The sequence below is a fragment of the Rousettus aegyptiacus genome, unplaced genomic scaffold (assembly GCF_014176215.1).
Source record: "Rousettus aegyptiacus isolate mRouAeg1 unplaced genomic scaffold, mRouAeg1.p scaffold_m13_p_2, whole genome shotgun sequence".
In the NCBI taxonomy this organism is placed as follows: Eukaryota; Metazoa; Chordata; class Mammalia; order Chiroptera; family Pteropodidae; genus Rousettus; species Rousettus aegyptiacus.
The window spans coordinates 151,119,417-151,137,847 of NW_023416295.1; the positions used below are offsets into that span (position 1 = coordinate 151,119,417).

Genomic DNA, 18,431 nt, shown 5'->3' on the forward strand with positions numbered 1-18,431 from the left:
CAATGGCACAGTGGCAACTGTCTAATAACAACTGTGTATATTTACCCAGTGTGGGAGCCTCCAGAGGAGTGTTTTCTCCTGATATACACTTTTCTGCTCTGAATGTAATGCTATTGAGCTCTAGAATAAGGCTTGGTGCTTACATCACCAGCACCATCAACCCCAACTTCCACCCAATGACATGAACAAACAAGAAAGGGGTGGAGGATAAGCGAAGGTCACTGCCTCCACCTGCTGACACAAAGCTCTCTCCCTCCCTGGTGCCTCCTCGCTCCCCCCTAGTCCCGATGAGGACAGAGAGTGACAGAGGTTACTGAGGGAGGTGGCCATGTGAGGCAACGGCAAGAGGTCATCCCTGGGAATAACTGTGCCCTTTTGACCCTATACTTCCTGACATTGTTTCAGTCCAACACTTACATTCTGAAATCTGAACTCTCTGGCATGCTCTGCAATAGTAGAAGCATTGAACGGGATTAGGTCTGGCGTGCTGAGGCCTATCAGTTTTACTGGTCAGCAAAGCAGTCTGCCAGAACACGTGAATGTTGGTCCCTGTTCTCACACGTATTACGTATGTCACTGGGGACAAATACAACTGGTTAAATCAGTCACTGAGTGGTAACAAATTAAGAATTAAGTAACTTTTAATGTTTAAAACATAGGCTTGGACCACATCGGTGTTTCCAAACTGGCACAAATACAACAATCACCTGGGGCCCTAATTAAAAATACAGATTTTAAGATTTCTCCCTTGGAGTTTCAGAAAATTTGGAGTGGGGCCCAAATTTTGTGTTTTGATAAGAGATCTACAATGGTTCTTATTATCAGGAAAATATCAGATGATTTCAAAAAATTCTCCAAACCCTCCAATTCTATGATAATTTCCTTCTGCAATCATTCTCATTTGTCTATTGTGATCCTCTTATTCAACGTTGTCCTTCCTCTACTCCAGTGATTTGCATCAGAATCAACTTTGGAGGTTATAAATATATCTATGTTATTTTTCAGCTCTAACTACAAATCCCTGGCTGATGAATAGCATCTATTCTTCGATAATAGTGCTATGCTGGATATTTCCTCCTTTGCCTCATCGCCTACCCTCTCCACCCTTCTGCATCTGATTTGCTGTTGGAGGTGAACTTTACTGACCACATCTAATGGGCTCCTTTGTCTTCTGACTTTTAGTTGCGTTTATCCAATGTCAGCATAAACGGAAGAGTAGGCAATGGGAGAAGAACAACGTTTGGGGTGTATTATCCTGATCCATGCTCCTTCCTAATTACCCAGGGTATCACTGCAGGTCGGCTATGTCTCTCTACTGAAAGCCACAGCCATCTCAGGAGGCCCTTTTATAGCCAGAGCAGACCTTTGGGGGTTCCTTCAGGCATAAGGTAGGTGATGTTGTACACCCCAACACTGTTGCTGTCCCCAATTACTGAAGTACCTTTGTAGGCTCTCTGTAACTTTTCACAAGCCTTTGTAAATAGTTCCTTTGTTAAACTTCCTCAATTACTCTGAATATGGTTATCTCTGCTGCCAGGATTTGATGGAGACAATGATTTACCTCTTTCATATATGCTGTTTATTTAATAAGTGTTTTCCAGTTTCACATTAGAAGGAAGAGAAATGATAGAATTTAGGAGGAGAAGAATAGAATCCTAGAATTTGAATGGGATTTAAATTATATCTAGTCTAGTTTACCACTAAATGCTAAAATCCTACACGAAATAGACCTGCTTCATTCTGTTCATTACAATTTCTCAAATATTTACTGGCAATTATCATTTTTCTCTTTCAGGTTAAATATCATCAGTTCCTTCAACAGTTCCTCATGTAACATGGTTTCTAGATACTTCTTTATCCTGGCCATTTGGATATGTTCTTTCGGGTGCATTCTGTTTTGTCAGTGCTGCTGCTTCATGTTTAAAGAAACATTTGCAAAGTAAGGCAAATGTGGACCAGTCTCATCCAGCCAAAGAACCCAGACCTCCCTGACTGAAAGGCACACCAGGATGAACAAATGCAGACCAAAAGCTGTCAAATGGAGCCACTGACTGGAAAATAAATGTGTGGGTGGAGGCAGGAGTTCTTGCTGGAGGAGAAGCACACATTACCACCACAATCTTTGCATGTTGTAGCTCCACTTTTGAATTTATATCTTACTTTGTCTTTTGTACTTTTTTATTTTTTTCCTACTAAGGAGGGAGCATAAGTGGAAATCTAGTCAGGCCAAAGACAAAATAAGAAATAGGAGCGTTTTAAATTTCCATGCTCTGTAATTCCTTAGTTTCCTTACCCCCAACCAATCCAGATGTGTTCTGTAGGCATCTAGTTTCCTGGCCAGAAGGTAACTAGGCTGTTTGTGCAAAACAGTTAGTGCAGAGCCCACAGCAGAATAAATTTTGTTGAGTGCTGAGTCTCTAATTTCCATGTTCAGACTCTGAAAACCTCCAATCACAAAATTTATGGTACCATGAACCTTAGATTATTGAATTCGGGCAAACCCAAAGTTTCAAAGGGTGAAAATTTTCCCTAGAATTACAGAGCAATTTACTGGTAGAGCCAGGATTAAAACCCAAATCTCTTTCCTCTCTATCATCCTGCCTCTCTTTTCAGTTAATTTACTTCATTCTTTTACCACAGATTACAAAAGGGAAATGAAGAAATTAATACTGCTAGAACCCTAGGCATCCAAGTCAGACAGAGGCAGCATTTGAATTGCACAATTGCCTTGAAAGTATTGGGGAAAGATATAGCTAGGGACTTGCACATTAAATTTGACACAAATTCGGGGGTGAAGCAAACCATTTTATTTTGAGGGATCGACTGCCTATCCTTTGCATCTGAGTCTAAACTTTAGAGTATGCTATGAATCTTTTCAATCAATTGAATCAAGGCATTAAAAAGAAGCTTCACACTGTCAGAGTCCTGAGCTTAAATCTCCAGTCTTCCACCAACTTTGAGCTATACAGTTTAAAGTTGCATAGGACTTTAGAGCTAACCTGGTTCAATAAAATTCAGACCCAGAAAGTGTGTGATTTACAAAGTTACAAAGTAGAATTAGGACTTGACTCTTAATCTGATGCTCTTTTGCATGCACTGTGCTTTTTTCTTGAATGACTGTGCCTTCTTTGTTTAATTTTTTTTTAAGAACAGACATCATTTGCATATAACATTTAACACAACTTCATAAAGTTTGAGGTAAATATCACCTTTATTAAACGAGAAGGGGAGGGGAGTGACATAAATGATTATCTTAAAAGCCTATTACTAATCATAAAGAATGTCCAGCAAAAAGAGATTCGAAGGACTTAACAAATAAAGAAAATTTAAAGAAATACTGAAGACTTCTAACTAGCTGCTAGGAAAAGGTGGTAAAGTTTGAAATGCCCTAACAAAAGTCGATTTTCACCCACTATTCTGAGCTAAACTATACTGCGTGACAGAGTCTGACACTAAGGTAACTCTTAATTTAAAGGAAATGACTGTAAGCCAAAGAAACCACTTCCGAACAAGACTAAAATCAAGACTCTGGCAGATCAATAGAGCAAAAGCGATCAAAGTTACAGCAGGTGTTGTTGAGGGTGGCAGAACCTCTGATGCCTCAGATGATTCCAAACTGGGCAAGCTCATGCAACTCCAGGTGGCTGAAGGCCTCCCAGGGGCAAATCACCGTGATATCTGCAAGAAAGAGAAGAACTTAAAAGCCAACCTCACTCCCAAGAGAGCCTCTTCAGATCAAACGGAGTCCTTCGGGCAGAGACACTGCACTTTTCTCTCTTATTCATTGTCCAGATGACTGGAAACTTATCTAGAATGGCCCTGAAGCTCAGAAAGGATCAGAACAGTTGCTTCATTAATCCTCTTAGGGCTTTGATGTCCCCAGAATGACCCCTCTGGGCATCTTTGTTGGTTTTTATTCTGCTTCCTCTTTAGGGAGGTGACTGAAGGCTTTTGCACAGGGAATTTCAGTGGGGGTACATCTCACTGATGCAGGGGACCTCCCCAAGGCACAACCACCCAGGAGAAAATAGAAGTAGAATTCTAGTCAGACCAAGGGTTAAAACAAGAAATAAGAGTGCATTAAATTCCTGTGGCCTGGGTTCTCCTTACCCCCTCCCAATCCTTATGGGCTCCTTGGGCTTTTCTGACTCTCTCTTCAGTTCCTCCACATTTTGAAATGCCTACATCCAATCACAAATTGAGAAGTGACCTCAAATATTCTTTACTCCAGGCCCTTTCATTAGGCAATAATATGCTATTGTCCCTGAGATATAGAGAAGCTGGCTGATACCCAGAAAGTTTAAACACATAGCAAAAAATCACAATGTTGTAGAGATGAGACTTGGACCATGTCAAAGACCTCAGATTTTGTCCCAGTATAAACCTCTTTCCATTACTCCAAATATTTTGGCAGAGTTAAGCTATCTTCCAGAGTCCAAAGTGAATTTGCTGGTCCTAAATGCACCTGGCCAAAATATAGAAGCAATTCGATTCAGAAAAATAGCATGTGAGTTTTATAAAATGGCTAGAAATTTTATCTGAGATCCCAGAAGTGACATTAGACTGCAAAAAAAGCAAGTACACTGAGAAATACCTAGTAAGGACACTGATTACTACAAGTGCTACCATTGATCAAAAGTGCATTGAATGAGTTAAAAACTGATGTCTACACAAAAATCTGCAAGAGGAAGTTTGTAGCAGCTGTATCCATAATTACTAAAACTGGGAACCAACTAGGATGTCCTTCAATAGGATAAATAAATTGTGATACAACCATACAGTGAAATATTATTCAGTGATAGAGATAAATGAGCTATCAAGCAATGTAAAGACTTGGAGGAAACTTAAATGAATAAATATTCCTAAGTGAGAGAAGCCAATCTAGAAAAGCTGTAAAACCGTACGATTCTAACTACATGACAATCTGGAAAAGGCCAAACTATAGAGACAGTAAGAATATTAGTGGTTGTGTCAGGAGTTTGTAGGGCAGGAGGGGATGGACAGATGCACAGGGGATTTTGAGGACGGCGAAACTATTCCGTATAAACCTGCAATGGTGGATGCATGACATGGTGCATTTGTTAAAACTCATAGAACTAGAGAATGACGCAAAGAATAAATCTTAATATAGACTATAAACTTTAGTTAATAATAATGTATCAATACCGATTCATCTATTATAATGGACCACACTATTGCAAGATACTAACAATAAGGGAAACTATACAGGGGTAGGAACGTGGCAGAGGGGCTATATAGAAACTCTGTACTTTCTGCTTAATTTTTCTGTAAACCTAAGACCGCTCTGCAAAATAAAGCTTGTTAAGTTTTTAAAGGAAAAGACATTCATTTTCCCATGAATAAAAAAATTCTAGGCAATTTAAAAATATTGTATTGGATACTTTCAGTGTGTAGCGCCCTGTTCAGGGTTACAGAGTATGTGTAAAAAAGGAAGCTGGTAAGGGAGTGGTCAGCCTGGTAGAGTGGAAGGGTTCTCCAGGCCCCTCCCTTGTTTCCAATACCTCACTCATGGACTTGGATTGCCACTTAATTTTTCTATGTCTCAGATTTCTCTTCCGAAAAATAAAGAAGTTGGTCTAGACTAACTCTGAGACTCTTTCCACTATGAAAGTTGACAATTCACCATTATATTCCCTCAAGAGTTGTTGAACAAAACAAGAAGATTCATTTAACTTTGGGTCTGCTCTGATTTCTTTTGTTTGCATCTGGGCACACACATAATCTTAGGAGGTCAAATTAAAACCCCACATTTCTAGGTCTTCAAAGGATCTGCAGCCTTAAATTTTTCTGGAACTTTCAACTGCTCCTTGAGGCCCAAAGCAGATAAGAAGATGAAATGCCAAGTGTAAAGTCCTCCCTTAAGTCTTTATGTGGCTCACCTGTTCCTAGCCCTTCCATGCCTGGGATGTCATCTCCAAATCTACAGGAAAAAATAAAAAGAGAAATTAGCTGAGATCAGAACAAATGGGTCCTGGAACGACTCAGGAAGAGTTTCCTAATTCAAGGGGGAAGAAGAAGAAGGTTTCAGCTTTTGAATTTGAGAAACTGCTTTTGTTTGCACTGAATTAAGGCAAAGAAAATGCCACTCGGGCAGGTTTTAGACAGTGTGTCTTAGCACAGAGACATTCCCCCTGCAAAAATACAACCTGAGATAACTGAGAGCCAGAAAGAATTATCAGTGAGGCAATTTAGTCAAGATCCGCTTTCTAAAATAGAAATTGAAAGGAGAAAGCAATGTGAAGGCATTAAAATGATTAATTCATATGTTTGTTCAGTTACCCAAAAGCATTTATTAAGCATCTGCTATGTGCCAGGCACTGTGTTAGGCACAGGGAATTAAGAAAAAAACAAACAAACAAATTTTCTTTGAGGGAGCTCAGTCTCATGGAACAGATTAAAATAAATAAATGTAATATAAAATAATACAAGTTATGATAGCCATATGTGCAAAATGCAACCTTCAGAGTAATAACATTTGTCTAAGAGAGTCAGTAATAGCTTCAAAAAGAAATTAACATATGAGTGTATGTTGAAAATAAATAAGACTTTGCCCAGAAGAGAAAGAGAAAAATAGAAAACTTAAGACATAAGATTTGAAGCCATAAAAGTAAACTGTGAGTTCTGGAAATGTCCAATAGTTCTGTATTCCAGATTAAAGCACAGGGTATATTGATGAAAGGATATGGTCAAGAAGAGTCTGGAACGTCAAGTCAAAGGTTACTGTGAAAAGCTCCATTTGCCATATTATATTTGGCCATAGACCTGGGAGCGAAGTGAGAAAGTATTCCAGGGCTAAAAACATGATTCTGCAAAGATTATCATAGACAGGGAAATGGAAGATGTGGTGCAAATTTTTTAAGTCTATTTAATGTTGTGAGTATTAAATCTCAAAATCAAAGCAGTCTTGTGGGAGAAAAAAAAACCAATAGGAAGTCTTTTTCATTTTGATCTTACCCTTTCACGCCTTTCTTAGGAGGCTTGCTCTTGAATTGGCGAGTCTGCCGCTGCTTAAACTTGGGGGGCCCTTTGCGTGGGGTGGTGGGACCCTGGTTGGAAGCTGGAGGAACCAAAGTAGTAGTGTCACTCATTCTGATAGTCCAGGAGTGGCCGATGGTTCTCTTTTGAGCACCTTTGACTGTGAGAGAAAAAGAGAGGATCCTTCAAAGTATGAGGACCGCTGATGATTAGACCTTTGCAATAAACTAGGAAAGAAAAGCACCTCGATAAAGAACCTAAGTATGTTGTGTTGACATAATAGGGAAGAATTTATCTTTTAAAGAATTTTTTTTTAATACGGTATAAATCGATGGAGACATTCAATATAGTGGAATACAAACTGACAACTGATAGATTTCAAAAAAATCTAGATATGTCTGTTGTTCCAATAAATTTGCCACTAGCTTTTTATGTGAATTTATTAGAATGGTCCGCTTCCCCACTGAGATCAGTTGCACCATCCATAAAGGAAAAGAAATGGACTAAATGATGTCTACAGACTTTACAGCATGATATGTTATTTAAGCTTTGCATATTTTTCCATCCAGCTGCAAAATAACCTGACTAAATGTTTATTGACCCAGTTTTTATGGCCTTTGTTCTTTATAGTCTTTGTTTTATTTAATTCTCACATGATCCAGAGGTTTCTTTCCCAGTTTTGGGGGTGGTGACAGTGTAGTCACCTGGACAGAGAAAGCACTGAACCAGGTATACCAATATCCGTGAAAGTATTTAATACATCCCAATACACTCACACACACACACACACACACACACACACACACACACACGCACGCAAATAAGGAAGTCGATGCAGGATGATTAAGTAGTAAGTTTGTGATTTAACTCCATATTCAGACATGAGATTCTTCAGCTACACATTTCTCAGAAATCTTTAACATTTTCTCCCATCTAAACCACGGATCTACCTAATACGGTTTTCACAGACTTTCATTTTAGCTATAGAAACATATATTGTCATTATTCAAATACGAATAAAGAAAATGATTAACAAAGGTAAGTTTAAAAAATAAATATGCTAAGCTAAAGCAGTTTTTTTTTTTTTTTCTTTCTAGCACAATGATTGATAATATTCACTCTGGGAAGAAAGCTTCTGAAAAATTCCAAAGAACTTTTAAATAGCCTTAATCTCTCACCTTGAGCCAACCCCTTTCATAATCTACTGCCTTGGAGTTCTCACCCATTATAGATTTATGCTATTATCCTTAGCTTCAATTCTCCTGGACAATCTTTGGCCTAAGCTAACCCTCTTTCTTTCTGCTACACTGCACATCCTTCAGATCTTAAACTGTATAACTTCATCAACTTTTTCTTACTGCTTTCAAAATATACTCAATTATTATCCTTGCCTCCAAGATTTTTTTTTCTTATTTTCATTTCCCCAATTACTATTTTCATCCTCTCTTACCAGTCCTCACTTTATCAATAGAAACGCACTGACTAATTCGTGAGCTGGAAGCAGGATGGTGAAAGCTGGCCAGGCTTCTGGATCACCTGCTCATGTTATAAATTTTGTCTTAATCTCCCACTAAAATATGCTCCATGAAGATGCTTCATCAGTTTTTGTTAATTTCTGTAGCCACAGAATCTACAACAGTGCCTGACATTTCATAGGTATGCCATGTATATTTGTCAAATGAGTAAATAAATTAAGAAATAGAACTGATACTTTGAACATGAGATCCTGACCCTGTGACCTTCTCCATCAAACCATAGATGATAGATGATCACCTTACGAAGCCCTAAGTGGCATTAGGAAATGCCTGCCAGCTCCTCTGCTCACTCAATCCAATTCTTGTCCAGTGGAATCTCTCCTGCCCTGGTAAACAGGCAATGTTTGTGCCTCTCCCAAGTGTGGTTCGGACCATGTGAATCGCTGATGTGCAGCCAAGAGCACATCTCAGTCTCAGAGTGTGCCACCAGTAAGTGACACATCTCAGTTCTGCCAAAGCCACAGAGAAAAACTACAGAATTTCTCTCAGATCAAGTTTTTTGGACTTCCCAATTCTTTCAAAATAGTAGGGAACCACGAACTTTTCTTTCTCTCATCTGGAGAGTCCACTGGGGGGTTAGGATTGTCAGATTTAGCAAATAAAAATGCAGGACACCCAATTAAATTTGAATTTCAGGTAAATAATAATCAATTTTGTAAATATAACTATATCTCAAATATTTAATGGTACACTCTTATACTAAAAAAAAAATTATTATGAAGGCCTAAGGTAACTCTAATTGGTCAAATTACCCTTTGGGGGCAAAACAGTCCAAAGTATGTGCTTTAGAATCAAATAGACATAGTTTCAAATTCTTGCTTTACAAAACTGGCTATATGACCTTGGACAAGTTGTATAACCTCTCTGGACCTCATTCCATCTACAAAATGAATCAAATAATACCTGTTTTTTAGAGTTATAGGAAAAATTAGAAGAGATGATATAAATAAAATATTTGGTGAAAAGTGCTCAAAAAGAGTAACTATGTACTAGAGTCAAGAAACCATGCAAACAAATCTGTGGTTGGAACACAGGTTCACTTGGACTCCCCACGCCTGCCTTCTCCTGAGCCATCTGCTGCAGAGCCCTTGTCATGCACCTAAGAGGTGACTGTCATCAACACCTACTGGGTGATCCTCTGCATCTCTCAAGTGCCCCAACTAATAACTTATTCCTGGTCTCAGAATTCTGTCTTAAAAGGAATTCTACCTTTCTCAGATTGCTTTGACATCTCTAATATCAATTCCAAAGAACTTAAAATTCACACTTGACTTCCATCCCCCTCTGACACTTCCTCTTTTTCTCTTGCCAGTTTCTTTTGAATGTTCATAGAATTTTGAAGTTGAACCTCTAGGCTTGGACAGAGTCCATGTCTAATTCTAAGTGTGATGCATTATGTAAAAGAATTCTTCCCAGGAAGAGCTGCCTAACCGTTGCCTGGTTTTTCCCTGGATCTTCATGGCCCTTGGGATTTATAAGATGGATAATAATTGTTATCACATTTTTTTGTGTGTCTTGTATACCATTTGTTTTTTAGTACCTAGGACAGTCAATCAATCTCTAGAGTTTCTGTCAGAGATTTACGCTCCAGTTCTCCCTGTAAAACCTTCGGGAAAAAAAGAACAAATACAACTCTCTCCTGTCTTGGACATCAGTCCTGTCATCCACAGTTATCACCAAAGGCTAAATTTATCCTGACTGTGCTTTCCTAGGCATTCCAAGGGCATCCTCGGAGCTGAATAATTCTAAATATTCAGTATTAGACTTGATTTTAGCTACAAGAGGAAGTTCCACATTTTTACCTCCAAAATTGTCAAGCAAGCCATTCCTTCATGAGGCATAATATTTTCCTGTCTGCTGAGCAATGTTAGCCCTCACTTTTTGGAAGATTATAAACTTTTCTTCTGCATACAGAAGTGGAGGCAACAATGTGATATTTCAAAGCATAGTCTTATAAGGAAGCAGAGTTAGTGTCTCCTTAGACCCAAGCAGCAGCAGAGCTCGGCTGTAGGAAGCTAGAGAGGATGATCCTCCATAATTTCCAGCTAAGGAAAAGCAATGTAAGAAGATTCTTGGGTCAGCCTTTCTGATGTTGCTATTATCACTCTACACTTCTAGTTCCCTCTTTCTCAGCAAAGAAATGGGTAGATAGACAATTTTATTGTTTGTGGACAAAGAGAAGGGATGGGGGAAAAACGGGTTCAGAAAGATTGTTTCCTCCACAGATAGGGTTGGGCCCATGAATATCACCCAGGGTCCCGTTGAGGCAGACAGAATCAAATAATTTGGAGAAGCAGAGAAGATCCAACCAAAGCCATGAGAAAAAAAACATAAACAAAAATCCAGTAAGTACCTCGTTTCAGATTGGAACAAACACTTGAACCTCCGAGGGAGCAGGCTCGGCCACCCGCACTGCACTGCGGTCATTCCCACACTGGCTCTGGCTCTGGCTTTCTTTGTCCTTATCCTCACACCCTCATGTCAGCCTCCTGGCACCTGAGCCAAGTTTTCAAGTGCATCCGAAGAGTAAAGACCTGTGTGTTCTGTGGCCATTTAGTGCCCCAGATCATTCCTTTCCCAGACAACTGTTGTCTATGTAGCCATAAAAAAAGGAGGGTCCATTCAGGGTTCCTTCTAAATGAAGTTAGTAATCAAGGTTTGCAGTGACCTTGTAATAATCAAATTTCACTTATTAGATTGTCACATGGCATAATAAGGAAGTTTGGGTGTATTTCCCTGTTTTCTTCTATTTTCATTCTCAGCCCTAGTCCAGGCCCACTGATTCTTCACTCGTTTCTTTTTTTGAAAGCCAAATCGATCCCACCCCGCCCAAAGCCCTTTGATAGTATCCTGCTTAAACTCACCAGAAGTTGAGAAGTGTAGAGCTGAGTGTTGCTCTTATAAGCTGTCCAGTTGCCTTCTTCACAGTAGATGAATAAAGGATCATTGCATCCTGATTTATCTCTCTGTAACACCCTCATGCTACCTAATCCCACCGTCATCAGCTTAGAGCACCAACCTGGGTGCAAAGAAGTAGAAAGAATATGGGGTGAGCCTAGGATAGTCTTAGGAGGTCTCTATTCATTGGATACTCTTCTGAAAACTCACTCGAGCTCTCTCCTGTCAATAATTAGGTATTGATTTCACAAACACATATAAGTGTTGATATCCAAGAGTAGATTTGCAGTTTGGGGTGCAATTTTGTTTGTCTTTCTCTACCTTTAGTTCTTGTTATCTTCCATGCCTTCCCTCCCCCGCCCCACACACACAACCTCTCTCTCCACCTCCTCCCCTCTCTTCCTCTCTCTCTCACACACATAGATGCACACACTCTCATATACACACGCACACTCACTATGACATAATTTTTATGGGACTCTAGATAACTGGAAAAAAGAGCACAAACCATAGTTTCCTCTGATGCAGTGGGGACACTGAGAAGTATACAATTTTTCTCCCTAACAGGCATTGTACGTATTTCCTCAGAGAGATAAGATCACAACTCAGGAATGATATAAAATTCAGTGATCCTTGACAGAGAAAGAGCCCAGCTGACACCTTGGAACTCTTCACTGATGACATATATTTGAAAATTGATTACTGGATCTTTCAAACCCAGAGACTTTAGGTGTAGAGGCTAAGCTCTAATCCAATTCGGTGGGACACTTTGCTTCAGTCTTCCAACTGCATTGAGCTGCTGGTATTAATTCATACATCACTTTATAGAGTTTTAGATAAACCTCGTCCATATGCCAGTATCATTAAGCTCTTTTGACAAATTTGTCATAGAAAAATTAAGTGATTTATTCAAGATTGCATATCAAGTTAGTATTGGAGCTAGAGAAAAGGCCCGAGCTTGGGAACACCTTGCATATTTAACTTTCTTTCTACTATACTATGACAAAACTGACTTGGACCAAGAAGGATGTGTCGCTTGTCACTCTTAGGCCTTACCAGTGAATTTCAGTGTGCCTTCTCTAAATCATTGCTTGTTAGAAAACTGCACTCCATAAGATTAGAGAAAAAGAAGGTCAATTTATCCTTCTTAAGCAGGGAAAGATTTTTAGCCTGCAACCCCAAGCAGATTACATGGCAGCTAAACAGCTTATAGGATTTTTAAAAAGCTTTCCTGTGGTCTTTACCAAAATTAGAGTTTCGAAGGCAGCAAACACCTTGCAGAGCCAGCAGAGGGTTTTGTCTAGATAGGTCTTTCCATGCCCTGTGTTTCCATTACCAGTCACATCTTCCTACATACCAAGCATATGGATATTCAGATGCTTATCTGTCAAATTGTCACACATGCTCCATTGCTTTGAGAATGAAGGTGAAGGACTGCAATTCAAACAGCAGTCGAAAGTGTAATAATGTAAGAATGTTGCTGCACGAAGTGTAATGCCTCTGTACTATCTGGGCACTTGCTAGAAATGAAGAATACCAAACCCTTCGCCAGACTTACTGCATTAGAATCTGCATTTTAACAAGGTACCAAGGTGATTTGTTTGCACAGTAATGTTTGAGAAGTGCTATTCTAAACAATTGTGTAGGCTTGGTTTTATCACACTTTTGCTATGTGAGAACATTGCCACCTTTTTGAGTCTTAGTTTTCTCAGATGTAAAATAAATGATTTAGTGTGCCACGGTTCTCATTTTTTTGCCATCCAACACACTTGAGAGAGATAAACCACACTTGCCAGGAAGAAAATATATAACTCAGTGATTCTCCATGTTGGGCATTGAGGGATGCTTTGCCACAACTCTTGCCCCTTCAAGGGAGATCCAGGAGAGTGGAGAGTGAGGGGTGATGGATGCATGGAAAGGCCAAGTATTTAGTTTGAAAAACTCTCCTGAAGTGAATAATAAAGAAAGTTTTTGAAACAGAAAAAGAAATGATAAAAGAAGGAATTTTTAATATCTAGAAAGAAAGAACAATGAAAAGAGCAAAAGTATGGGGTATAAGAGGAAGCATGAAAGACGGGATCTCAATCAACCTCAGCAAGGCTTTGTGCGGAATGAAACATTGTTCAAGCCACTGGGAAATTCTAAAGATCTAGACATTTTGTATCTTCAGGGAATACATCCATCATTCTCTGTTCCAAATGGCTGCTTGTTCCAAAACTTCTTAGAGGATCCGAGTAGGCTGGCCAGCCACAGTCAGTACACACTGCCTCTGTTGGACAGAGCTCTTCTACCAGGTCATTTCATGGGTCGTTGGCTAACCTAGTGTTGGCTGACTCTTGGTCAGTTGTCTATCTCTGATCTCATCAATCAGGAAATGGGTCACACACTGCTCTACACAAGGTCATCCATCACCAAGGAATTTCTCTAGTAGGACTTTGGGTGTGCTGGATACTCTAAGATTTTACAAATAAGAGAAATAAAACCAGCAGGAAATTTTCTGGGCCAAAACTAAAAAGAATAAATTGACAGATATAATGAGATAAATGAATATTGAACACATTTTTATAAGTAAAAGAACCCAGAATCAAAAGTCTCTATATTATTTGATTTCATTGTTAACATCTGGAAAGGGTAAAACTATAGGGAGAAGAGATTGAGGGGATTGAGGGGAAGAGTTGAGCAGAAAGGGAAAATGCAAGAGGTTTTTGAAGGAAGGTGAAACTATTAAGTATCTTGATTATATAGTGGATATACAACTCTATGCATTCTTCAAAACTCACAGAACCATACACCACAGAGAGTGTTTTATTGCATATAAATTGTAAAACTAAATGTCATGAAAATCTATGTTCTATAGCTCTGTAATTCTTGATCCCTTCTGACAGATGGGAAAGTATTATTAATTATATACAGGAAAAGAGTCGAAGGACAGGTACCAAGTAATTAGAAAGTGATTAAAATTTTAGCTGTCCCACAAGCTGCTTATACAAGTGCTAATCTCTAATCTTTCTTTAGTGTTTCTTAAAATAGCCGTGAGTAGGAAGATATACAACAAAGCCACATTTTCTCCACAGTTGGAATCTCCTAGACTGAGCTTCCAACTCTGACTAATACACAGTGGACTCCAGAGAGAAACCCACTAATGTGAAAAAAAAATTTTAAGACTGACCCTGATTTCCCTTAATACCCTACCATGTTTATGGATTCTCTGGTATATTGTTAATCTTGAAAAAAAAATAACTTATTAATTAAAAATACAATATTATCTTTCAGAATATAGAGATGAGATAACACTTCCCTCTTCATTTCATGAGGCCAGTTTCACCTTAATGAAATTTTTTGACACCAAAACCAGACAAAAACTGTATAAAGGAAAAATACCAATCAAAATCACTCACGAATTAGATGTAAAAATCCTTAACATTAGCAAATCAAATCCAGCGATATATAAAAATAATAATACACCATGACCAGCATGACTTATTCCATATATGCAAGACATGCTTGATATTTAAAACTCAACCAACATAATGCACTATAAAAACAGGCTAAAGAAGAAAATGTTATGATCATATAAATTGATGCAGAAAATACATTTGGTAAAATCTAGCACACTTTCAGAATTTAAAAAAAAAAAAAAAGAAAAGAAAACGTTTGGCAAACTAGACATAAAGGGGAATGCATACAGAGCATCAACGAAACACCTACATTTAACATCATATCTAACTGTGAAAGACTGAATGCTTTCAATTCTAAAATCAGGAAAAAGTCAAGAATGTCTTCTCTCATCACTCTTATTCTACATGGTCTTGGAAATCTTAGCCAATACAATCAGACATGAAAAAATAGAAAGTATATAGCTTAGAACTAGAATAAAAAATAATAAAGCTGTTTCTATTTAGAGATGGCATGATTGTCTACATAGAAAAATCTTCAGGAAACTACATTTAAAAGCCTTCCTATTACTAATAAGTGAGTTCAGCAAGGTTGAAGGATACTAGATCAATACACAAAAATCAATTCATTTATGATAACAACGAACAAGTGGAAATTGAATTTTAAAAGGGAAGGGAAGGCAAAACTGGATAGCCACCTGCAAAAGAATGAGATTGGACCACTATCTTACATCAGACATAAGAATTAACTCAAAGTGGAAGTAAAAACTTGAATGTAAGACTGTAAGGAAAAGTGAAATTCCTAAAAGAAAACACAGGCAGTAATAAGCTCCTTGACATTAGTCTTGGTGATGATTTGATAATTTTTTATTTGACACCAAAAACAAAAATAAACAATTGGGGCTACATCAAATTAAAAAGCTTCTGCACAGCAAATGAAACCAACAACAAAATGAAAAAGCAGCCTATGGAATGGGAAAAAAATATTTTGCAAATCGTATATCTGATAATGGATTAATATCCAAAATAGATAATGAAATCATACAATTCAATAGCGAGAAAAAAAAATCCAATTTAAAATGAGCAGAATATCTTAACAGACATTTTTCCAAAGACATATAGATGATCAACAAGTACATGATCAGAGGCTCCACATCACAAATCATCAGGGGAATGCAAATCAAACCACAATGACACATCACTTTATACCTGTTAAAATGACCATTATCAAAAAAAAATAATAATCATAACTGTTGCAAGGATGTGGAAAAAAGAGATCATTTGTGAGCTTTTGGTGGGAATGTAAATTGGTGCAGCCATTGTGGAAAACAGTATGGCAGCTCCTCAAAAAATTAAATATAGAACTACCATATGACCCATAATTGCACTTCTGGATACTTATTCAAAGAAAATGAAAACACTAACAGAAACATATGTATATATGCACATATTCATGGCAGCATTATTTATAATAACAAAGACATGAAAACAGCCTAAGTTTCCATGACTGGATGAATAGATAAAGAAAATGTGAATTTTCTACACACACACACACACACACACACACGCACACACACACATCCCCAATGGTATATTATTCAGCCATGAAAAATAAGGAAATCTTGTCATTTGTGACAACATAGATGGACTTTGAGGGCATTATGCTAAGTGAAATAAGTCAGATAGAGAAAGTCAATACCAACCACATAATCTCACTTATATGTGAAATATTAAAAAAAAAAAAAAAAGAGCCTTAATACATAGTGCATCTTTGTTAGCATGGGCTATAAGAGGAGGATCTGCCATTTTAGTCTTCTTCGAAGAGTATCTTAATCTGTTTTCCTATCTGATAAATACATGTGAGCAATAAACTGCAGCAAAGAAAATGAGAAATGGTGATTTCAGGTACATCTATGCCCTGAGTATGATGCTGGAAGATATTTTCAGAGAACATGGCAGTTGTCCTCCTACTTACTGAAAGTCTTCAGTATATCAAGAAGAGACTCTAAATTAGCAATTCTTAATCTTTTTGAGGTTGTGGCCTCTTTGAGAATTTGATGAAAGTTATGAATGCTCTCTCCTCCCCCAATAAATGCACACACACTGCACACATACGAACATTACAAGCATTTTTTAGGGGCTTCTAAACCTTCCAATACCTGTACCAAAAGCAATTCATTAAGAAAAATTGTGAGGACACATTGGGCTTAGCATGAAAAAAATGTCTTGTTTGATTAGTGAGTTCTTTTCCTAATAGCATGAGACATGGCATGAAAATAGCATATAGAGCATGAATCTACCATTCTGATTTTTAAAATCTTTCTCGTTCCAAATAATTTATTATACCTATGTTATCTTTTGTCTGTCTCCCTTAGAACGTAAGTTCCACAAGAAAGCAGAGGTTTTGTCTGGTGTTTATTGCTATCTCACTGGTGCCTAGTACAGTACCTGGAATCGAAAAGGTGCCTAGCTAAGTAAGATTACTGAAAGAAGAAGTGTGTCTCCTCTTGAGAGTAGTGAGCTATAAATTTTACTGTCTTCTGTGTAAATTAATATTTGCTTTTATTTATAATACAGTCAGATACTTTCAAGGTCTATCTTCTACCTATATCATTTTGAAATTTATGACTAAATCTGTATTTGATTGTCAATACTTTTATTAATTTTAATTTTAATTGCTTTCCTTTTTATATTTTCCTATATTAATCTGTTTTCTCCCACCAAACGACCACCATCTCCTTCATTATTATTTCAGTTCCATTGACTAAGAACAACATATATCTGGTGGTACCAGTTTACAAAATGAAGTCAACAAAATGCAACACATTTAAATGACAACGAAATGAATGTTTGTTTCTCCAAATACACAGGCTTCATTAGTCAGCATTAAAAATATTGAAACAATGTAAATACTGAATATCGAGACATTAGTATAAACAAGAATTGGTTAATGCTGGTAGCTATGGAAATGTATAGAGTAAATGTGGCTTGGGTGCTTAAAACCTTTGTTACCTCAATGGTTTAAATATGGCCTCTGTAATTTGTCCCATTTAAATTACTTCGCAAACCATTTCCTCAAATGTGGTACAAAATCAATTTTAGTACTTGTTAAATTATCACAAATTTGGGGTTAGAAGACCATGAATTAATAAAGTGTGACTTTATTTTGTAATCTGCATTGCTAGATCTAATCAAAAGCAGGACTTTGGCTTTTTTAACTTAAAAGAAAAATTAGTGAAAACTACAACAAATAACATGATGTTGTTTGTGCTATAATACAAAGCTACTTCTTGAAATTATGACCAAAAAATACTCAAAAACCTGTTTGAGGACAAATTTTAAAATTTAAGGCCAAATATATGCAGTTAACATTTATAATTTCTTAGCACCCTACTTTCACTGCCAGCCAACTTTCAACATATCTAGCTGATAAAGAAGCTGGCAGAGACCGCATAAGAACAGAAGTTAGTGATACAAAGTCAAGCCTGAGGGAATTTGTTGTTACTGGTTTTAGAATAGTTGCCTCAGTAAGCTTAGGCACTGAAATGACTTGATTTTTAGACATATCTGCACAATTATTCATAGCACTCATGGCTATAGGCTCTCT

General features: G+C 37.6%; 1 protein-coding gene across 2 annotated transcripts; it reads right to left on the reverse strand.

The window, feature by feature from the left end:
- Positions 1-2,439: 2,439 nt before the first annotated feature.
- PDE6H (phosphodiesterase 6H) lies at positions 2,440-11,703 on the reverse strand. 2 transcript variants are annotated; one of them, XM_016140554.2, is made up of 4 exons: positions 11,396-11,703; positions 6,976-7,156; positions 5,901-5,941; positions 2,440-3,678 (listed from the first exon to the last, which is right to left on the reverse strand). In XM_016140554.2, exons 2-4 carry the CDS (start codon positions 7,107-7,109, stop codon positions 3,602-3,604), a joined length of 252 nt encoding a protein of 83 aa, XP_015996040.1. In that variant the 5' UTR covers positions 7,110-7,156; positions 11,396-11,703; the 3' UTR covers positions 2,440-3,601. The 2 variants fall into 2 exon arrangements, with proteins under 2 accessions (XP_015996040.1, XP_015996039.1); XM_016140553.2 differs by lacking the exon at positions 11,396-11,703 and adding an exon at positions 10,885-11,089.
- Positions 11,704-18,431: the final 6,728 nt, after the last annotated feature.

Coding starts and splice junctions, on each gene's coding strand:
- PDE6H (XM_016140554.2), bottom strand. CDS start 7,109: ATGAGTGACACTACTACTTTGGTTCCTCCAGCTTCCAACCAGGGTCCC. Junction 5,942..6,975: donor CCTAAGAAAGGCGTGAAAGG/GTAAGATCAAAA, acceptor TTTTTCCTGTAG/ATTTGGAGATGACATCCCAG. Junction 3,679..5,900: donor CATGGAAGGGCTAGGAACAG/GTGAGCCACATA, acceptor TCTTTCTTGCAG/ATATCACGGTGATTTGCCCC.